Source organism: Microtus ochrogaster, linkage group LG9, assembly GCF_000317375.1.
Source record: "Microtus ochrogaster isolate Prairie Vole_2 linkage group LG9, MicOch1.0, whole genome shotgun sequence".
NCBI classification, from domain to species: Eukaryota; Metazoa; Chordata; class Mammalia; order Rodentia; family Cricetidae; genus Microtus; species Microtus ochrogaster.
Window position 1 is genome coordinate 31,380,083 of NC_022034.1, and position 24,268 is coordinate 31,404,350.

At 41.4% G+C, this 24,268-nt stretch overlaps 1 protein-coding gene across 1 annotated transcript in view; it reads left to right on the forward strand.

Annotated features, from left to right (window-relative positions):
- Slc35f1 (solute carrier family 35 member F1) overlaps nucleotides 1-24,054 on the forward strand; it is a 431,638-nt gene extending 407,584 nt beyond the window's left edge. Inside the window, exon 8 of the mRNA XM_013352427.2 lies at nucleotides 20,683-24,054. Within this exon, the coding sequence (XP_013207881.2) occupies nucleotides 20,683-20,907 (225 nt within the window). The 3' untranslated portion in view covers nucleotides 20,908-24,054. The remainder of the gene's footprint in view (nucleotides 1-20,682) is intronic.
- Nucleotides 24,055-24,268: the final 214 nt, after the last annotated feature.

A 24,268-nucleotide genomic window follows, 5' to 3' on the forward strand; every position in this document is an offset into this window, starting at 1 on the left:
CTTTCATTAGACGTAGGTCAAAATCCTGAGCTGTGTAGTCCTGTTGATCCTCTGTGGCAATGAGCAATTTCAGTAATGTGCCTGTCTTTAGAAGTCAGGGCACACAGACTCTTCCCATGATAACTGGTAAACATCAGGGCAGTTCTTCACGTTATATGTATAAAAATACCCTCTCTCATATGCATTCCATTCTGTTTCATTTTGTTTTTTTAAATGACCAACCTTGCCACTTTTTTATTTTTTTATTGCTTTATAAATAATACCATTCAAGATTTGCACTTCCTCCCCTCCTCCCATTTCCCTCCGGCTCCCTCACTCATCCTCCCTCCTCCCCCTCCAGTCCTAAAGGGAGAGCAGGGTACCCTGCCCTGTGGGAAGTCCAAGGTCCTCCCCGCTCCATCCAGGTCTAGGAAGGTGTGCATCCAAATAGAATAGGATCCCAAAAAGCCAGTACATGCAGTAGAGACAAATCCCAGTGCCATTATCATTGGCTCCTCAGTCTGCCTCAATTCTCAGCCACATTCAGAGGGTCCAGTTTGATCCCATGCTCGTTCAGTCCCAGTCCAGCTTGCTTTGGTGAGCTCCCATTAGATCAGGCACACTGTCTCAGTGGATGGACCAACCCCTCATGGTCCTGACTTCCTTGCTCATATTCTCCCTCCTTCTGCTCTTCAACTGGACCTTGGGAGCTCAGTCCATTGCTCCCATGTGGGTCTCTGTCTCTATCTCCATCTGTCACTGGACAAAGGTTCGATTCAAGATAGTCATCAGTCTGACTATGGGACAAGGCCAGTTCAGGCACCCTCTCCACCACTGCCCAGGGTCCTAGCTAGGGACATCCCTGTGAACACCTGGGAACCCCTCTAGCGCCAAGTCTCTTGCCAACCCCGAAATGGCTCCCTTAATTAAGATATCTTCTTCCCTGCTCCCATATCCATCCATCTTCCATCTAAACCATCCCACTCCCCCAAGCTCTCCCCAGCCCTCCCCTTCTCCCTTCTCTCTAGGAGAGGGAGGGAAAGTAAAAAGTAGTAGATTTTAAGTTCATCATGTTCAGACATAAATTGAGAACATGAGATTTAAAAGTTAATTCTTAGCTTTTAATGACTGTCTTAGGTACATTATGACCGTGTCAGGTATGTAGAGAATTAAAGAAATTCATTAATTCATTTCCCAGGCCAAAGGCATCAGTCACCACATAGAATGATCAAACATTTTAACTTGGCTTCCCTGTGCCCACTAGGCCTCAGCTTATCGTGTTCTGAGACTCTTCCTTCTGCGATGTGTTGGGGTGAGTGCTGTTGACTGCTCCCATACAGGTGCTCAGGTGATGTGGGAGTGATTTCTTCCTAATCTGTTGCTTTCATTGGTTAATTAAAAAGAAACTGCCTAGGCCCATTTGATAGGCCAACCCTTAGGTGGGTGGAGTAAACAGAACAGAAGGCTGGGAGAAAGAAGCTGAGTCAGGAGTCGCCATGATTCTCACTCCCAACACAGCCGCAGGTTAAGATCTTCCCTGGTAAGCCACCTCGTGGGCTACACAGATTATTAGAAATGGGTTAGGTCAATATGTAAGAGCTAGCCAATAAGAGGCTGAACTAATGGGCCAGGCAGTGTTTAAAAGAATACAGTTTCCGTGTAATTATTTCAGGTGTAAAGCTAGCCGTGCGGGCAGCCGGGTGCCAGGAACGTAGTTGCCGCTTAATATTTCAACACTCAGGTGCCCAGGTCTCATTTATTATCTGCCACCCTCTAGGGCAAGGATCAAAAGTGACTTGTACATCACACTCCTGCTCTTACAAAGAAAGTTCTACTAAGGCACAGACGTGGCCTCTTCATACGTAAACCACGTTGCTTTGTGTGCAATGGCCATGTTGATTTTATTTCCTAGGTAGGGACTGGAAAATGGCTCAGAAGTCAAGAGCACTAACTGCTCTTCCAGAGGATCCAGATTTAATCCCCAGCATTCACAGGGCAGCTCCTAACTGTCTGTGACTCCAGCCCCAGGGGATCCATTGCCTTCTTCTGGCTTCTGGGGACATTGCATACAAGTGGTGAAGAAACATGTTTGCAGACAAAACACCCATATACACAAAGTAATAAGATAAAATAAAAATATTTACTAGGTATAAGAAGTTTATTGATATCTTAGCTAGACCTTCAGTGGGTGTCTTCGTGAGACATACTGGTGACCTGTCAGGCAACGAATACCAAGTGTCTTTAACCTCCTTCCCATTCTATTGGTCAGAACTCAATCACATAGCCACAGCAAGGTTGAAAATGTAGTCAACACATTTATGTAAGAGGAAAAGAAAATAGATTTAGTAAAAAAAATTCATTTCCATTTGCCAAATATTCTTGAAGGAATAGAAAAGTTGGGGACAAATTGTAAAGCATTCCCAGAATGACAGAGAGAGGTCAAAGTTCCTTCTACGTAAGTCTATTATAAGCTCCATGTCACAAAGACATTTGAAACTTGCAGCACAATAACAAACTGTGAGAGAAAATGGCCAGGTTAGAGGTGCCATAGATTGACTCAAAGGAAAAGCTTGCGTTTGCATTGGGCACAGCAGAGAATAAACAGCCCTGGTTGTCTCCTGAGAGGATGCAGTGGGTGTGTTCATCATCACAGTGCATGTCTGGCCCTATACTGAGATGTCTCCCTTATACTGAGATGCCTGACTTTCACAGCAAACCTGTAAAGATTTATCCCCCATGGCCTAGAATATTAGTGAGCCAAGTTCACAGAAACCGCAGCATCTTTTATACTAAGATAACAAAGACTGGCTCCAACATAAAGTCTAAAACAAAGCTATGACTTATGGCCTGCCTCAGTTTTAGAGGATAACCCCTTTGTCTCTTGAGCTGCCATCCCAGTTTCCCTCAGAGCCCAGTGAATGAAAGCCTCTGAGACCACATGCCGTCCCAAGAAACAGAGAAAGGTGCTGAAGTGTTTCCCTTTTGGGACATGCTCCTTCACGTCCCCCGAGTTTGCATAATTGCTACTCCATCAAGTCCCTCCACATTGGAGAGACCTGCAAGTACCAAAGCGAGCCAGCACTTCTTTCCCTGAGCACTTTCCACAGTGAATCCTAGGTTTGCAACAGTGATGTCTCATGCTGGAATCCTCTAGATCCCCATTAACTACTTCTTGTCCAGGTGGTATTCAGTTTTATTCCTGTCCTTGTTCAGTTGCTTTCGATTTTTTTGATTGGCTTTTCACTGAAGCACGGATAAATTGTATGGTCCTGCTTCCTTCTGAACTCTTTACTCAGAAGCAACTTCGTTTTACAGCCTTACCCATGTAGATGTGCAAACAAGCATATGTCTATGTCCATCTGCATACATCTGCAAGGCTGTCCACCAAAACATGAACAAAGAGCAAGCTCAGTCAGAATGGCAAACACAAGCCTGAGCCTAGTAGTAAGTTCCAGCTCTACGACCTATCGGGAAGCTCCGATTTCCCACAGTGGATCCATCTGGCATTCTAATGATGCCCAAAGACTGCTCTTCACAATGCTTTGAAGATTCATAAATAAGATGAATAGGTCTACAAAACCAACTTATTAAAGCTATCAAAATACTGCCTTTATTTGTTTGTTTGTTTATAGGCAACAGCTCTCTATACACATACATATATATACACATTGTTTTTTTGAAGATAGCCAAAATATTTTTAAATGTGATAGTATAGTAATATATGAACCACAAGATCTAGAAAGAGGCCCAATAATGGTTGTAATTTCAAAGCGGTGATGAGAAGCAGCAATATTTGAGGAGCTCCATGATACAAACATATCACCATTATACTGGTGAAACATCTCAAATATTGTTGAGGAAAATGTAGCACGTGACTTTCATTAATGTTTTCACAAATGCTAAATGTCAGTTTAGTCAGTAAAAGACAAGGTTTCCCACCCAGATCACAGACTTTTCTGCATTAGAGCAAAGACCTCTGGGTAAGAGTCTCTATGGTGACAGGTGTCTGCAAGCCCAGTACTTGGGAAGCAGGGGGAGGAGGAAGAGTGCAGGGGTTGAGAGCAGTGCAATTACAAGGGGAGATTCCGTTTCAAACTGCAGAAGCAAAGAGAAAACTTTGTGATTTGGTGCTGTTATAACAGCCTTGAGCAGAGTTATTTCTGTTAGTGTTCACTTATCCATTGAAAAAATGGGCTGTTGATAGTACTCATTTTAAAGGATGCTTTGGGGAAGTAAATGAAATGGTACATACCTTTAGCATCAGGACCTAAGTATTTCCCTTGAAAAATGTGTTCTTAATAACATCTCTAAAATTTAAAAAAAAGAAAAATGCATAAAATGCCACATTTTTATGTGCAGACCTAAACTCTAATTGGAGTTATTTTCGCCCATTTTGGAGAACATAGAGTGACTGTCCTGTATTGGAGCTCTTGGTGGCATCTAAGGATGAAGTAGGATGACTTCAACTAAGTCAATTTTGAGTTTTATTTTATGTAAAGGATTGAGGGAAAACCAATATGAGCCAGCCACCCTGAACTAAGACAGGAAGAAAAAAAACACTAAAGTCATATCTTATGCCAAATAGTGAGCTGTTGGTGCAACCAGAAAAAGGAGAGACTGGGAGAGCATTCCAAACTGGTGTCGTACTTCTGGTGCAACCCAGGAGCTGTAATATCAGGCAATAATAATATGCACACACTAGCTTGTCCAGAAAAGGAGAGAACTATTCGCATTATTAATTTGACAATAAATGTCCTTTCTCCATTACATGTCTTTTATGATACTTTGTCATTCCCATGAGAGAGAGAGAGAGAGAGAGAGAGAGAGAGAGAGAGAGAGAGAGAGAGGATCAGGCAGATGGTTACGTATATATTGGTTCATGGATGTTAAATTTAGAAGATATTTACAGACTATTGGAGAAAAATATCTAATACTAGTAGTAGAGGAACACAAAATTCCATTTGAACTTTAGTCTAAAAAACTAACTAATTCTATTTTTGTAATTGTTCCAAAGTTTAATTTTAAATGTAATATTCGGTGCTTTATATTATGGCAGTACTCAAGAAATTTCAAAAATTATACATTGCTGTGTAATTCAGTAGTTATGACATATAAGATTCTATTGAAATAACCAAACTTCTGCACCCAGAACTGATGCCCAGACCATGCACATACCTATATTCTGAATTTTAAAATAGATATTGAGGATTGTTTAGTAGGTAGCATCTATGTTTCAGAAAACAAACTGCTATTTAGAAATAAAACTTCTATTAATACCATATTACAATTTATTCCTTGACAGCTCCACATCAAATTTTCTCTACTCATAAATTATTTCATTCTTCTATCCTTCTTGCTATTACCAAACAGAGGAAAGAGGAGGAATAAAGAATCGCAGTGTGGCTGGAGGAAGCTATGAATGTGTCACTTTGTCGAGAGTTTTGTTCCTTCAGCCATCATCATACCCCTACATCATTGCTCATTTCTTTAAGTTGAGAGAGAACGGCTTCCATGTTCATCAATAATTCATACAGGTGTTAAATGAAAGCTGAGTCCTCCCGTGCTTCAACAGCAGCTTGTATGTGCCTACAAACTTAAGCATGGAGAATAAAGAAAAAATGACTCTGTAGTACAGTTCACTAAGCAGCTAATGCCGAGAAGATGAGTAAGAACAGACTTCAGCCAAGGGTTGAGGTCTGCAGGCACCAAGTTATATGGCACTGCTAAACCTTGCAGTATGCCCCATTCCCTCAGCATCAGGATGGTAATGTAATCTGTGCTCCTCCAAAGGACTTTCCTTCCCCAACTAAATGAGATGTATGCAAGAAATATTTTGGGAGAAGTTGACTGCAGTTTTGTTTGCTAAGGTTTGCATGGCTAACCTTGAAAACTTTGTTGTACTCTTCTGAATGCCATTTTCCTAGGACATTTTCAGTCTACTGAAAAGAGATGAATTCAATAATGAAAGAACTTTAAGGGGAAATTATTGGTAGGAATTATACCCCGAATAACACATAGCTTAGATTAGCAATATAGAAGACAAATATAAATCCTCAATGATTAAAGAGATAACATATAGGAGAATATATATATGTGTGTGCATATATATATACATGAGAATATATATGAGAATATATATATGAGAATAAATACACTGTGCAAATGCTCTAAAGAATCACACTTGGCCTACATAGGTAGCTCCATCAGTAATGTTCTTACTTTTTAAGCAGGAAGACCCGAGTTCAATTCAAAGAACCTATGTCATAGAGGCCAGAAGTGCTGATATACCCTTGTAATCTTAGCATTGGCAGGGAGACAGGGAGAAACAGAGCTCATTGGCCCGCCAGTCTAGCCTACTTGATGGGTTCTAGGACAGTGAGAGACCCTGTCTCAAATAAATAAATAAATAAACAAACAAACAAACAAACAAATAAATAAATGGGAATAACACCTACATAATGACAGCTAAAATTTTCCTTTGGCCCTCATGTGTGACTGTACGCATGCACATGCTCAGACACAGAATTATATTTCCTATAAATAGTCTTCTTTGCTGAGATTCATTATTAACTTGTCTCATTTTCATTTTCCATATTTCATTTGCCTTCCTCTAAGATGGATTTTCTTCTTCTCCTACCACCATGAGTCCCAAACACACCCCTCATCTAGACCATATACCCTCCTCCCAGTTCAACCTTCATCTTCCACCAACAGCCAGAGTGATCCCTTTCAACTACAAATTAGACTATGCTTTTCTGCTTAGCATCTAGTGATCCTTCTTTCTCATTGCATTTGGAGTAAAATATAAATATAAATACTCCGGTGACCCACTCTGCTCATCACCATAGTCCAAGCATTGTGTTTATTGAGTTCAGCTGTGTTCATTGAACAGATGGGTAGGTAGGAAGCATTCAGGGTCTTAGGTAATAGTTAACACTCAGTAATTGAGTGAATGACTAATTACCAACCCTCTTCATTTCATACAGTCACTGGACTAGACCACCACAAATACGGTGGTTTAAAGCAGCAGAAATGTATTCTTTCACAGTTTGGATGCCAGGAATCTAAACTGGTTTAAGGGAGCTATGCACTGTCCTATGGTTCTGCTTGAGAATCTGTTCCTCTCCAGCTTCTGTGCCTGCGTTGTTCCTTTGTAGGTCATCATCTTTAACTTCCACATGACTCAAACTATCGTTCCAGAAGGTTCTGAGTGACTGGAGTTTTGCCTAGATAGGATTGCTGCAGTTTTTTCATTGTCTTTAATCACATGATGAAGGAGGCATCCGCAGTGATCTGTATCCCAGAAGAACTCCTCCTTACCTTTCTGTTCAGGTTTCTCATAGCAATCAGGATTAATTTCTGGGCCAGACAACTTCCTTCTTTTCCTGTTGACTCAAAAGCAGGAGGAGTCCAAAGTGGCAATGTGACAATCTCAATTTCTAGTTCAATGTAATCACTGTTCTACTTCCTGGGCAGAGCTTGCTTCTCTTGGAATTAAATATTTTTTTTAATTGATTTAATTGAGCTATATGTTTCTCTGCTCCCCTCCCTTCCTCTCCCCTCCTCTTCCACCTTTTCCCAAGTTTCTCATGCTCCCAATTTACTCTGGAGATCTTGTCTCTTTCTACTTCCCATGTAGATTAGATCTATGTATGTCTCTCTTAGGGTCCGCATTGTTGTCTAAATTCTCTGGGATTGTGAATTGTAGGCTGGTTTATTCTTGCTTTATGTCTAAAAGCCACTTAAGAGTGATTACATATGATATTTGTCTTTCTGGGTCTGGGTTACCTCACTCAATATGATGTTTTCTAGATCCATCCATTTGCCTGCAAATTTCAAGATGTCTTTTTTTGTGTGTAGTTCTCCACTGTGTGTAAATGTACCACATTTTCCTTATCCATTCTTCAGCTGAGGAACATTTAGATTGTTTCTCCTGGAACTAAATCTTATGCCTGTGTATCACCTGGTCCAGTAGTGAGTAGTGGTACTTCTGTGTCTATCCCTTGATTGCACTGAAATGGGACAGTTGATCTTTGGGATGCATGACCTGCAACACACATATGAACAAAATAGCCTTTATCAGTTTCCACATTTAGTCCCCTCCTAAATTATCCCAGCCCTTGGTATATCTTTTATTGGGCTGAGGAAAAGAGATGTGTTATGACACAAGAACTCCAGTGGTATGATGGCCCCTGCTCAGTGCATCTCTCAAATACGTGATCCCATCTTGACTCTATCGTGATAATAAGAAGGGCTCACGGGATGGTGATGCAAATGAGCCATTGAGTTCCTTTGGTTGAAACTGAGCCTGTAATGACACGTTCTCACAGAGTAAACCCCTTGACTACTACAGTCTTTTTTACCGAACTCTAGGAAATGGAAATCTCCATGAGCAAGGCTTTCTATCAGTTCCTCAGGCCAAGTGGAAATGTCTGTTCGTCATATAAAAGATAATGGCAGAAATCCATTTTTAGCTCTCTATTGCAGCACTCATGTGTGAAATTACCCACAGGGGAGGATATTTGTCTGTAAAGCAACTTTATAGGGACTGGCTGCACAAACTCTAATACCAAATGAATTGGTTTTGCAAACCAAACAGAAGGCCTCATAAAGCAAATGGGAGCTGCGGTCCTGACAAAGACTTACTGTAGGTGACGATGTTAGGTATGGAGACAGACTAGGAACCCGTGGTCGCTGCACTCCAACAATACAGTTGATTCACAGAGAATAAATAACTTTCTGAATAGTAAATCATAATAACACCTTCGTTTTCCAATTTGAATAGACAAGCCGTTTGACATTGTAACATACGTACTTGGTCTTTTCGTTTCTATGCTGATAATATTAGCAGGAATTTGAGTTTTGAATTATCCAGAAAAAGAATGCTTGAAGGCATTAGGGGAAGTGTTCATTGTGTCTAGAAACGACTGATTTTGGCGCCTGTCAGAAGAGGGTGTACAGTGTCCTCATTTGGTATCTTTCAAGGTATTTATAGAAGAAAGAAGTTGTTGCAACATTGAAGGAGCAAGAGTCAGTTCTTTTGTTTTTCCCACAAAAAGTGAGAGAAAGGAAAGAGGGGAAGTAAGCTGAGACAGCGATAGGCTGCCACTCGGGCAGTTGTAAAGTACTTGACAAAATGCTCGTCTCTTGCCAGATCATTTATTTTAGTAAACCCAGAAGTCCAACTTTAATATTTTTAATAGGCTGAATAATAACAAAAATGGTTGTGTTAGTTTAGTTCACAGACAAGACTAGGCAGTCCCACATCAGTGTGTTTGTGTTTGTGTGTCTCTGGAGCCAGGCCTGTCTGGCTTCCTTGGCTCGACTAGCAATTGGCACGGACCAGTGTGTAGAGGTCAAGTGCAGGCAGAGCCTTCCCTCAGAGGATCACAAGGTCACAGCTTTGAGCATTCCCAGAACTGGCCACCAGTCTCTCACGGCTCTGTACCCAACAACTGTCCCTTGAGGCTAAATGTGTGGCCCCCTGGGGCCACTGAGAAACACAAGACTGTAGAGTGACTCCTGTTACTGAGCCAACTTCCCCCTCAACCCCAGGACACACAGTAGGTTGACTATTTCCCTTTCAAGTGAACACTTACAAGGTGTCCTCCTAAAATCTCTGTGTAAAGTAGGGGCTCAACAGACAAGGACTCCCCTTGAGGTGGCCATCACCAGAACACCATCACATCCAACTAATGAGTCACAGTTTTCATTGGCATTTTGTCTTAGTCCTTGAAGTGTCTTTATTCGACTCTGATACTCAAGACCAAATTAGCAATCATCCTCTGCTTTAAAATTCTTACATTAACTTATTTTGGGGGGTGCACATACCACAGCACCTGTCCTGAGAGCAGAGGACAACTTTCAGGAATCAATCAGTTCTCTCTTCCACCATGTGGGTTCCAGAGATTAGACATGGGTCTTCACAGGTAGTAGCAAGCTCCTACACTGAGCCATCTCACTGCCGCCCTCAACTTTCTTCTTAAATAACTTTATATAAATATATTGAAAACCATTTCAACTACTCGTTCTTCAAAATTAGACATGTGCCCATGAAAAAGAACACAGTATATTCGAACACTGGTGAAGATTTACTTCTGTCTGCCATCTTAGTCATAGAAGATGCTGCCAGACCAGGGACGTCTTTTAAAATAATATTTGTATTTACTGTTTAAGAATTTTTTCTTCTGTCCAATGTATTTTGGTCACACCAACTTCCTATATCCCTTCCTCCAATTTCCTTTGATCACCTCAACCCCCCTCTCAACTTGATCTTGTCTTCCTTTTATTTTTTTATATCTAATTATATATTTATATGTATATTATATATATATATATCCCCATATGTGCATAGAAAATGTATGTGATATTATCTTTTGAAGCATGCCAACCAACCAGTGGTCATATACCCAAGAAAACATATTCTTTCTCTCCTATGGTCATCGTCTTCCAATAGCTACTCATCTAGGGGTGGAACAGAATGAGCTCCTCCCCATCTAGGCTAATGGGAAATCTATGTTTTCATGATTCATGAACCATTTTTTAAAGAATTTCATACATGGATATACTATGTTTTTTATTTCCAATTTTCCTTCTTCCGATTTCAACTCCTTCCCTGACATCCCTCCCCATCACAGCCTCCTCTCAAATTCAAGGTCTCCTCTTTTGTAACTGCCTGTTAAAGTGAGCAAGTCAACACATGAGAATAGCAGAATATCATCAGGAATCATTGCATTGACTGTGTTTCTCCAGTCATACTTGGTTCTATCCTAGGTCTCTGAGATATCCCACCTCTGGGTTTTGGCCCTCAGGGGTGAACTTCCTCTCAGGGTACTGGTCTTCATCTGAGCCCATTGCTTGTTGATACCCCAGCACACCTTGTAAGCAGGACAAATTGTAGGTTGAAGGATTTGTGCCTGTGTTTGTATCCCAATACCTGCATTGGAAGTCTAGCCTGTCACCCGAGAGGCTTCATTCAGTAACTGATGGATACAGATGCAGAGACCCACAGCCCAACATTAGGGGAATCTCGGGGGATGCTGCAGAAGAGGGGGGAGAAGGATTGTAGGACCCAGTAGTGTCAAGGACGCCACAAGAAAACCTACAGAAGCAACTAACCTGGGCTCATACCAGGGAACTTGCAAAGGACTGACCTCGGCAATCTGCATATAAGTTACAGTTGTGTAATGTGGTCTTCTTATGAGACCCCTAACCCTGAGAGCAGGGCTGTCTCTGACTCTGATACCTGCTTCTAAAACCCATCCCTCCTACTGGATTGTCTCATCCAGCCTTTAAAGAAGAGGAGGAGCCTAGTCTCACTGAAACTTGATATACCTTGACTGACTGATATTCATGGAGGCCTGTTCCTACCTGAAGAGAAACAGTGGAGGATGAGTGAATGGGGGCAGGGGTGGTAGAAGGGAGGTGGAAGGGAGGAATTGGGTGGAGGGGAAGGAGGGGAAACTTTGCTTGGGAGGTAGAAGCAAACAATTTAGCATGTCATCTTCTCTAAATGGAAATGCTTATCAGAAGTTTTTGAATTCACACTGACATAGTGCATCTCCTTGGGATTGGCCAGTCTGTGGCATTTATTGTTCTTCTTATTCATGGTAGTGCTGTTTTCTGAAGCATCTGTTAAGCAAGCAGGTTCCCAAATGTTACCCTCTTAGATGTTAAAAAAATATGGGGATATGAGCATCCTTTTAAAAGAGTGAACTGGGCAGTCACTAGAAAGTATTTCATTATTGTACTCACATATCCACCACATAGGTAAAGGCACCAAAGGGCATATCTAAGATTAATAAATATCACTGATTTCATTTTTGCACAGTCTTTTTACATGGTTTGATAGACATGCTTCCTCGGACAGCATGCTCAGATCAACCAGAACCCCAAAAGGGCAGCCTGCCATTTGAACTTTAACATTATCCTTGAGCCATGGTGTAAGATGCTTGAGAGTCCCTCCTTCTGCTTTTCTGTAGACAGCCTGGGGAGTACCTAGAGACTGGAAGCAGCATTGAGGCAGGATACTCTCCTCTCAAAGGCAGGCAAATCTCATCAGATCTGCAGTAGGGATACCAGGTGTGTGTGTGTGTGTGTGTGTGTGTGTGTGTGTGTGTGTGTGTGAGAGAGAGAGAGAGAGAGAGAGAGAGAGAGAGAGAGAGAGAGAGAGAGGGAAAACGTAGATCAAAGATATGTTGGTTTAATTTGGATAAAAGGCAAATAATGTTTTTATCCAGTCCTACTGTCTCCTTTCCTCTTAGCTATTAAGAAATTTTAAAAACCTTTTCCTTCTTTAAAATTGTAACCTGATTTGTCTCCCTCATTCTAAATACTTTAAATTCTGTGCTTCTTTGATCTTTATGTGAGATATAAATCTCTCTTGTGCCTTCATCATCTGAATCAATTAAAACAGGATGCCTGTAATGTAGGAGGTCCTTCTTTCTATGTGTTGCTTTTATTGGTTAATGAATAAAGAACTGGCTTGGCCTATAGCATGGGAGAAGGAAGGCAGAGTTAGAGACACCATGGAGCCGCCACTGGAGACAGATGTGCTGAAACTTTGCTGGGAGGCCACGACCTTGTGGTGATGCACAGATTAATAGAAATGGATTAAATTAATATGTAAGAGTTAGCCAATAAGAAGCTAGAGCTAATGGGCCAAGCAGTGATTTAATTAATACAGTTTCTCTGAGATTATTTTGGTTCTGGGCTGCTGGGACGAACAAGCGGCCTGCTGCTACAGCCCTGTATCCTAGGCTGGCTTCATATTCGGTGTATATCCAAAGCAGACTGGTTAGAAGTGTTTCTCACCACATCTCTTATGCATTTCTAGCTTTTGAACCCAGGGCTTCAAGCACCCTAGACAAGCACGGAGCAAGTGAGCTATATCCCCAGCCCTGCCCCTTCCTTGTCATCCTCATCATCATCATTTCCTCCTCCTCTTCCTGTTCTTCTGTGTTTCCTCATATGTATCCAATGCTCTACTCTTAAGTCTTACTTCCATTTTGTCCCTTTTCCCAAGGGACCTCAGTATTATTTTCCAATCCCCCTTCTTTCCTCATGAGTAATAATCATCTTGGATATGAAAGCTGTCATACACTTAGGAAATGCGGATTCTAAAGCAGTCTCTTACACTTTATTCCCCTCTGAGCACTGCCCATGTTCTGCTCTGGGGACCTCTACTGATTTTCTAGACAAGCATCGGAAGCGCAGCTGCCCTTGAAGCAATTTCCCCCTTCTTCACGACTTGCCAGGGATGTGCTGTCTATTGAATGTAATCAGTGTAGAATGTATACAACAGTGTGTTTCACTATGCTTTATTTGGGGTTTGATGTAGGGATTTTGTTGTTTTGTTTCAGGCAGGGTCTCACTATGTAGTCCTGGCTGTCTGAGAACTCACTACTTAGACAGGCTGGCTGGGACTGTACCTCTGCCTCTGCTTCCTGATTCTGGGATTGAAGGAGGGCACAACCATGCCTGACTCATTATGACATTTTCACACACACACACACACACACACACACACACACACACAACGTATACTACACATTTCACTACTTTCTCTTTCCCCCATCTCACTAGACCACCTCATCTTCCCAATTTCTCCCCTTCTACTTCTGCGTCTTTTTAAGGTCTGAATTCCAAATACAATAGAAAATGTGTAGTGTTTATTTGTGTCCAGCTTATTGTCTTAACATGAAAACCTCCAATTCTATCCATTTTTCTGGAAATTACATGACTTTTCTGTTACTTTAAGGCTGAATAATATTCCATAGGTGTGAAAAACAGAGATGAATATATAGCTAGGCCATGCAGTAATTCTAGTTTTGATTTCATAAGAGTTCTCTGCATTTATTTTCATAGGGACTATACTGTTATATCTCCACTGACGGTGAATGAGCGTTCTTTTCCCCAAAATACAAACCTTTGCCAGTATTTGCCTCTCTCTCCCCCTCCCCATGTTTGTGTGTGTGTGTGTGTGTATGTGTGTGTGTATGTGTGTGTGTGTGTGTGTGTAATATGTGTGTGTATTCAAACTTCCACATGTCTGCTTTATCTGTAATTTCTCCTATTGTTGATTGTTAGGTTGATTCCAATATAAGATAATGTAAGATAATTATTTTATTTTACTAAGATTTGCTTCATGGTCTAAGGTATGGTTAAGAGAAATACCATTTACTTTTAGAATTTAAGTTATATCAGTCTATGCTCTCTGCCTGCATGGTTCATTGTCACTTAGATTTTCTTTATAAATAACCTGACACTTCTCTCCTGTAACCTCCAGTGTTCTTTCTTCTGTGTTCTTACCGCATTAACCGCAAAGGCACTGGGGAAGACAATATTCTAGTCTTGTGTATTCAGGGCTCTGAGCGTCTCTCACGCTTGGCTGTCTCTTTCACTCCCTGTCTCTTCGGCTTCAGGTTTTTAGGGTGTGTTATCCATGCTTCTTACTTTGCACCTTAGCTTCCCTTTTTCTGTCTCACAGATTTGCAGGTTTGGTCTCTTTATCAGGTCTTGAATATTTAAATATTGTTGTCAGGATCTTTTTCTTTGTTGCTATATGATTGCAGGTCCTCTTGTTTTCTATGCCTGTTATTGTTTCCCTACCCGGCCCTGTCTATTCATGATGCTTTTTTACTAGTTTGCTTGATCTATTGGACTTCTTATTTCAAAACTTTTCATTTTCCCCTGAATCTCAATTTTCACTTGGGATTCCTTGTTCAAATTTCCAAATCCTTCATCTCGGTTTTTGATTGGCTTATTTCCTTCATTCATCTTCTTGATTCCTTGTCCGGCCATCTTTAAAAGCAGACTCTTAAGTTTTATGCTCAGCATTGTGATGATATTAATCCATTTGCATACAGTTATTACAGATGATGAAGTTTGGAGTCTATTGTGGCCTGGCTTTCTCACCTTTCTTGTGTTCAATGTCATAACATCTGTGCCTATTGTGTCTTATCTGGATTTGTATGTGGATTTTCCCAGAGAGCAGCCTTCTCCTGAGGCCCCAACACCCAGCACTGCTTAATGAGAAGCTAAGAAACTCTTATAACAGCAATACCACAAAGTAGATTATGTGTATATTTTTCTGTAAATGTAGCAAAAATAATTTCTTTTTAATGGTTTATTTATCTTATTTACGTTTATGAATGTGTTTCTCACATGTATGTTTGTGCAGCCCATATGTGTCTGGTGCATGAAGAGGCCAGAAGAGTCTGTCAGGTCTCCTGGAACTGGATCAGCCACCATGTGGGGGCTGGGAACTGAACCCAGATCCTCTGCAAGAGCAAGTGCTCTTAACCACTGAGCTATTTCTCTAGCCCCCATAAAAATAAATTGAAGAAAGCTAATAAACCACCCAGAATATTAGAATAGAAAGTGACAAAAATAACCTAAAAGTAAGAAGTTAAAAATTAATAAGATAATAATAATAATAAGTGTGTCATACAAATAAAAATAAAACAAGTTCAAATAAAGAAAAAGAAATAGATGAATAGGAAGGAACACAAGGGAGAGAAAGAGAAAGGATCAAGAAATTGTAAACTATCAACATACAAAATGAAAAACTGCATAGATGGAATTTAGTAAGAGTGTGAAGAAGACAAAGCATTAAAACATAGTGTTTTTAATGATTACATTCAATAATACTAAAAATGACTGTAAAAAGAAAAGTGTTCTTATAATTTGAGGTGCTTATGGTTGTATCCTCAAATACTGGAATCTTCCAGTCAGAGGGAGAGAGTGGCCCCTGTCTGTTCCCATTCTGTAAATTAATGCAGTATGTGAACTGAAAGCTGGGCTGCTAAAACTTTTGTTGTCGGAGTCATTCATTTAGACACTTTCTGATGTTTGAGGAGCTACTGCGGATCTTAGTGAGCTCTGTGACTTGCAGTATCTTCCCACACCCACACCCTGGGGGGCTGGACACTCAGGGCTGTCAAATATCCAAGTTAAAGTACATCAGAGAGATGAGAAAACAGAACACCGAGTTCCTCCATGAAGGAAGAGCTTGAGGAAAACCAACTCTTCACCTGCTGGTCTCAGTGCTTTCAAATCCTGCTCAGCAACAAACTCTCTAAGAGAGGAACAGTCTGCTGGATCTGGGCTTAGAGTTCTAGGTCCCACTCAGCCACAAATCACCTGTGTCAGGGAGGCAGTTTCCAAGACGACACATTTCACAGCCCTTAGTCACCATAGTAACCCATGCTTGGTAGGGCTTTGTCCCCTCTAAGAGTTCACCCTTATAGAGTGAGGCCACTGTCATTGTACCCTTCAGAGTCCCAGCTCCCTGCTGCTTCATCTTCTTTTGAGAATCTCTATCAGGCTGCTCTCCTATACAACAGCCCCCCAAACTGCTGTAAACATTCCAGACATGGCTGCAGGGTGGACCCTAACTACGTGACTTGAGGTTGTCACTTTTTATTTCAAGCCCCAAAGTAATTTCAAACAGCAGGTCCCCTCCTCAGGAGGGTAACTGACAACAGCCCTTTGAGATACAAGAGTGGTGGAACAGATTTCTTTACAGTACTGCGCTGCTAAACCTCAAAAGTCACTGTCAGTGGGGTTTAAAACAAATGCCACTGGTTAAAGACTGGCAAGAACCATGACTTTCCTGTGGTTAGGATGGTGGGTGAGTCTTGTCCTCCGGGTTGCCCATAATCACCAGGCTTACCTGTGACCATGGTTTCATCTTCTCTTTCACCTAGGAAGCTGTGGGCTGTTTTCTGTATCATCATCTTTTCATTGTTCTTTCTTTACAATTTTCTTATCACCCTTTTCTTCCCATTTCTCATTCTCAATTTCTCCCTCCTACCTCTCTTCGCTCCCCTTCTCCCTCCCTCTTTTTTAGAATACAAACTTTCTTTAATTATCGCAACTCTTCTCATTTGCAGAATTTCATGGTGGAAACTGATAACTTACCAACTTCCTCCAGAAACCCTGCTATATTTATCAATGTACTCTGGAATTTTAAAATCTTTATATTTATGTAGGTTGAAGGCTATCGAATTTGTAGGTTTATTAAAATTCAATTTATACACGTCTGATGCCAAAACTAAAGTGAAAATTTGGTCTGCCCTTAGCAATGTTCTGATTGCAACATTAACTAAATACAATCCTATGGTTGCTCTCTAGAATCTGAGTTTAATGCCCAGCTGAAGAGGCTTAGAACTAGCCATGATGGCTACTCCATCACGAGGACTTGCATTGAACAATACAGAGATATTCTCACCACACCCAGAGTTTTCCAGACCTTTTCAAAAACAAAGAGCCATCGAGACAGAAACAGCCTTCAGGGACACCAGTGCTTACACAGGCCTTGTCCCTCCTTTGCCCCTTTAAGCGACTTGACAGATAAAATACTGGCTGTCTGTCCTATCACACAACATACAGGATGATCTAAAGGCCTCCACTGGCTAAGGAGAAACCACAGAGTATCCTCAGGCAGCCCTGTTTCTCAGTGGAGACAAGCTCTGCCTGAGATGTGCCTGTTTGTAGTGTGGAACACTCTTAGCCTCACATGGTCCAGGGAAGTTTACTGTTTGCTTGTGGAGCAGAAAGTACATACAGGTTGCAGTCTGTAACTTAGGCACCCTAGACCACAGGGAAGCTTTGTTTGCCTGATTAGGTTCTTGAAGGAAATGCTTCATAAATGTGCTGTCCAGAGCTATAGGTTAGCCTATTACATACCCATATCCAAATTCTTATTCTTTTTCTATGAGGCTAAAAAGACAGGAGGGAATGACACATCTTGCCTTGTAAAAAATATGTTAAACATTTCTGTCACTATTTGTGACATCCAGTATTTATCCTGATTAATCCTAATGCTTGCCTGGCTGTTCCCTTGGGGGGAAATGAAAACTCTACCATCTATTAATAAAACCTCTTGGATGACTTCCACCATGATCCTGTTATATGGAGTTTCATCCTATCCATCTTTTGAAAACAAAATAGAGTGAGTTCTGTATGGATTGGATGGAAGTGAACTGGAAATACACTATGTGCTGTCATTCAGAAGCTAGGCCCTGCTTTAGATTTATGGCTCGGTCTTATCATTTTACATCCAGGAGACGTCTGATCCTTATAAATGATACAGCTACAACAGTGGCAACGACACCAATATGAATCGCGTGTCTGTGGCAAGGTGGCTATCCCAACTGATTTACCTGTTTAATACGATTTTTAGAGTTACAGGCATTGATTGATGTGGAAGCATGAAACTGAAACGTACGAGAAATTTGTCAAGACTTACAGCTAGTAAGGGGTAGAGCTAAGGCTTCAATCTGGTTTGAGGGCTAGAAGGCACCAATAACCACAAGCTCCATTGCTGGTCTCCCTATTTTCATGTACAGCAATGGCAATAGGCACGTACGGCTATGAAACAAAAATACATGAGCAGAGTAGCAAAAGTCATTCATAAAATATTCAAAATGATGATAACAAAGCCATTCGACGCACTAAGGGCCAGCTGGAGGATGAGATTCTTGGACCTAGGGTTCAGGAGGTGAGTGCAGAGATGAGCAGGCTTTCTGAGGTCATGAGGACTGGCGCTGCTGGGATACTCATCTTTCCCTGACTCAAAAAAAAAAAAAAAAAACTGTGACTCAAAGAACAAGGCCCATTTATTTTCATTAAGGAAACCCTAATTAATTATTTCAAGTTAATTAAGTGGATCTGTTCCAAGTTGAGTTTAGTATATAAATCCCCATTCCAGAGTGTTACCATCTGGCCTGAATGTGAAAAAAATAAGGGGACTGGGGAACAGAGTGAGGAGTGCTGTAGAAAGAAAATCAGAAACTAGCCTTTAGTCTTAGCCTTCTTGGCCCTGCAGAAAGAGAAGGGTGGAGACAAGGCACACTCTGAAAGACTTTTAGCCACTGGGGCAATTTTTTTCTGTATATCGTCGTCAAAATTATCTCTTCTATTGATGAAGCAGCATCCTTTTAGCTGGGTTATAATCACCATGTAGCTTCTCCCAACTCCCTGGAGCACCTTCCTATCCTCTGCACTTGTAGCTTCACTGCATCTTTGTCTGTTTACTAGTTTCTACTTCTAGAGTATGAGTATAGAAAGTAAACACGTTAAACCTAAAATAGACCTCTTCTGTAATAGATGGAGAATGTGGTGCCTTAGTTACTTTTCCATTGATGTGATAAGACACCATGATCAAGGCAACGTAAAAGAGAAAGCATTTATTTGGGACTTACCATTGTAAAGAACGAGCCCATGATCATGATGGCAGAAAGCATGGCATCAGGCAGGCGGGCGTGGCTCTGAAGCTGTAGCTGGGAACTCCCACACCTTAGACAACAACCATGAAGCAGAGAGAGCTAACTGGAAATGGTCCTGATTGAAGTGACACACTTCCTCCAAGAAGGCCACACCTCCTAATCCTTCCCAAACTCAGGTATTCAAACATAAGAGCCTATGGTGCCCATTCTCATTCAAACCACCACAGTGGCCAAGACAGGGTTGATGGCAACTGACTGAAGTGAGGGCTGGCGTCTCCTAGTTGTATTGTGTTGCTTTGTGCTCTCTAAACTTCTGTTTCTTCAGGGACTAGTACATTCTCGTTGGGAAAGAGCCAGGCTTTTGTGGGGTTTTTCGTTTTTGTCTTTCCATTTCTATTCCCCTAGTACACAACTGCATGTTTCAGGTACAGGAACTATTGTAAGACATCATGAAGGGGTGAGTGAATGACTGAATAAAGGGTAAAAGTGAAAGGGGGTAACAGAGCGAAACAAGAAACCTGGCAACACTCGCCCTTTGACCTTATTCTCCTCTGATAAACTTCCCAATGAAGCTCCTCAAGAAGGTCCAAGGTCATAATTTTTCAAAAGTATTCTTGACATTATAAACCTTTACCAACCACTCTTCCAACACACTTAGAGACACACACAGACATATGCATGCATTCATGCATGCACACACACACACACACACACACACGAGACACACACAGACACATGCATGCATTCATGCACACACACACACACACACACACACACACACACACACACCCCAAAGCAACAAAACAAACAAAATGAAAATGAAAAACCCTCTAAAGTATCAAGAAAATTGTTGAGAAAGAACATAGTCCATACAGGCCTATTTGGTTTGCTTTTTGATGAGTAGGGCAGGGATGCCACATTTTACTGTTTCTCCCTGTTCAAGGATAATCTAATTTTGCAGTGATAGTTACTGAAGTCAATAGCAGGTCGTATACAGGGGAGTGAAATCAAGTCTGCCTTGGATGACGGTGAAACGGAGTGCCCTGCCACAGCTGTCAGTGAGGGCTTCCCCGCTTGTAGCTTCATTATGCCTTGAAATGAAATATCTATATCTCTTCTGGGTTTAATGAAGCCACAGACAACCAAGCCTTTACAGAGTGATATTGGAGAATTTTTGCTTTGAATTTGATATATCCTAATTTGTGCTTAACTACCCTTCCCAAGCAATTCAGGTTCTCAGATGGGCATTTCAGGGACAATTAGCTAAATGCTCCTCTCATTAGCCACAGCACCGAGGAAGAGACAAAGGGAATCAATAAGACAAAGCCAGTTTAGGAGGGCATTCGCTTTCCATCAAAAGGACCTCATCAAGTTGCGGGTTCCTGCAGGAGGTTGCTTCTCCCCGCACAGACGTCATTAACCCGTCAGTGGCTAAGTTTTGCTACTCAGTCACCTTTCTGTTCTGCTTTAGTTTTCAGGACTTTACCTCCTGTCCTTCTTCACCATCCTCATCGGGCTAGTGCTCTACTCGTCCACCTCCACGTACATAGCCCAGGACCCCCGAGTGTACAAGCAGTTCCGTAACCCTTCGGGACCGGTTGTGGACTTACCCAGCACGGCTCAGGTGGAGCCTTCAGTCACCTATACCAGCCTGGGCCAGGAGACAGAAGAAGAGCCCCACGTACGTGTGGCCTAGGGTGAGGCCTGCCCTGCCCACTGAGGACAAGTCAGAGGCCACGTGTTCGCTCATCATCTCTGTATTGTACATAGAGAAAGGTATTTAGTAGGTGCAGTTTCACAGGTGGACTGCAAGGTAGCTAATTTTCCTTTTGTAAAAGGAAACCAGCGAATGACCACTGGGGACACAGTCTTCAATCCACCTGGCTCAGAAAGAGGCTTTGATAGTGTGTATCCTGACCCAGCCCCCACCCTTGCATTAATTACTGTGAAATTTTTTGAATCAAGAGCAAGTATTATTGCTACTATGATTTTTATTATCGTTGTTACTGTTATTACACCGACTTTCAGAAGGAGGTTTTGTATTCCTGATGGGAATTCTTGCCAGACCCTCACGTAATCAGCCTACATCCCTCTTTTCTATGGCAAGCCACTTTTTAAGAGTCATACCTTTTGTTTTGTTTTTGCACAGACTATGTGAGTGATGCATGCCACAGAATCTCTACCCCCTCAGAAGTTCCCTGATCCTGGTGACCTTGTGGCTAATGGTTTCCTCTGTCACCTGTTGGATTGCCTGCTCAATAAGGATTTTGTGCTATGACCCTTGTGGGGAGGGGAAACTGACCATCTAATTCTCTATTCTAGGAATAGATATTAAACAAACATTTTAGCCTTTTTATATTTCATTTTCTGCCTACTCCAGGCCATTGGCTTTCTTTTCGGCCAGGAGATTCATCTGATCAAGCCCTGTGACTACAGGATAAAAATTCTCCCATTTTTGTGGCTTACAGGAAGCCCTCTAAATAAAACCACTAATGTTTAGGGGGTGGATGTCTTAAAATTTCTTCTGGCCTTCCATGTATCTCTCTCCTCAAACACTGGTTTCTGTTTTAATTTTTTTTCTTAATGATGTCATGGAAATTAACCAAAGTACTGGAAAAGCCATGGCCTCTGCCCTCTTAGTCACATAGTACCTTTCTGGCAGTATGTCAACATGGACAGACATTATCTTTATTGTGGGGCATCACTGTTTATGCCACCTCCTAGAGCAAGGAACAATCCTTGTTTGTAGTTCATGTTCTGGTCCCTTACTAGTGATAAAGATGTTACCATTGAAAAGTCTGGCATTTTGGTCACATTTGATACCCCTCTAATAGCAGAGTATATGGATAAGCAGTCATACATAGATGATGCAACAGCATCCCAATAAAGCTTGATACATCACTAGTCTAATCAGCTCTGTTGTCTCAAGAATATCTCTCCTGACCCCACCACAGGAAATTGAGAACCACCATCAACCTCTATAATTCAGAATAGATTCCATGTGTCAGTGTGGAAGCGCTCGCTCTGTAGCCTGGCTGACTCCAATTCAGGAGGACCCTTGATGGAGTTATGGGCTTTTATAAATGTTCATGAAATTTGAGACAATTCAAGTCAATATATTTTAATCAAGCAAGCAAAAAAATAATAAAAACCTAGTTGGGGGGGGTCTCATAAAGTAAGAATAGATTACAAAGTAAGGCCTGAACAAGGCCTGAACATCACAGGCAGAAGCTCCCAAGCTGTTTTACCCGACTTCTGTGAAGAGTCATCATGGTCCCCTTTGACAAATCTCATAAGAACAACACATATCCAAAGTAATCAATGCACTTGAAAACTGTAACTCAGTTTTAAAAAAATGTTTTTCATTGAACCATATAGCTTTTCTCCTAAAGTATTGTTTAGTCCTGACCTTGGAGAAAGGAAGAAAAGTTGTTTTCTGATATGTACATTTCATGTTAGATTACCCCATGGAAACAATTTTTTTTTTAACTGGGATGGGGTAGGCATCGGGAGAAATGCTTGGGCTAAAGTTACACATCACACCCTACAACTTTGCCAGCATCTTCTCTCTGCTGCCGTTTAAACCAATTAAATACCTTTCTCTGAATATTTTGTCCATTCAGATCCGAAGACCTCTAAAGACTGTGCTTCTATTTTTGTGTTTACATTCCTTTGTTTCGCATAATTTACTTGATTTGTTGCATTTTTAGTATTTATTTTAAGCCAAATGTCTTTGTCTTTTTGATTCATCTTTATGGCTGTAATTTGTAGACACTCGGTAAACTCTTAGGAGAAACAAGTGGCTGAAATTGTCTCCAAGTCCATTCAGCGGGCTTGGAACATTTTTAAAGTTTGAAAAGGTTTGCAATTAATTGGTGGCTGAAGGTTGCCGTGTGGACCATTTTTAGGATGTTTTACAGTGTACAGAAACCAAGTGTGACTATCAAGATGAATTCACTGTGTACTTTTTGTCATTGGATGTCCTTGTGATCAGACATTCACGCCACTGGGTTACTTCACCCATGGTGGTTTAAATCCATTTATAAAGCAGGTAACTTTGGCTGTCCAAGACCCGAACTGATTCTTAAGGGAAAAAAGACAAAAGGTTTCAAAGAACCATGTTTTCAGTATGAAAACACTGGTGGTTTGAGAGTGGGGTGGGAAGTGGGAATAGAGTAACATTAACTGTAGCCGTTTTAGTTTCTGGGATTCTGTAACCTCAGTAGACAACCAGGAAGAAATTCATCATCCTAATACACCACGCTTTTCTCTTCGATGAATGAGAACAGTCCTTTGTGTGATTGTTGACGAGGGACAAACCACCGCTCTCTTCAACCTTGCCCGAGATGAGCAGTGGCTTTCACTTCCTCACTGGAAACTTGACTGGGGGCAGAGCTTGCCTTGGTCGGATCCCCCCACAGCTTCAAATACATATCCAGGTAGACCAAGCAATGGATAACTTTGCACCACTGTGTCCCATCAAAACGTTTCAATGTTTAGTTTAGGTATTGCTAACTTGTGCTATTAACCTTTGGACGAGCTTGTAGTATTGTTTGTTTGGGATTTCTTTTTGATTTGTAACTATTTAGTACTCCCCAGCTAGTTATCAGTACAGAGTTTACCCCATGGGTAGGAGTCTTATCTTCACACCACATCACGAAGCACACTAATCCTGACACTACAAGGGAAAATATGAACCAAAATATAAACAAAAAGGAAAAAGAACTTTACACTGGGAAGCTGAACAAGCAATCCACATTTTCTATTTGCATGCTCCCCCATGGACTGGCTGTGGCAGTGTAACACCTGTACAATGTTTTCAAATAAAATAAATGCTTTCTGAAAGCACCATGCTTCTGGCTCTCTTGTGTGTTTGTCTGCACTATGACAACCATGACAGCAGCTCCCTTGAGATGTTCGAAATAGCAACAACAGCAGCGAACCCAGCACACGTCAAAATAAAAACCAGAGAGAAAATAGCTCCAAATTAGGTATTCCATAGTCTCTGAACCATAGTTTCAAGAAGTTGAATTAAATGCATTTGTAATTTGCCTTAG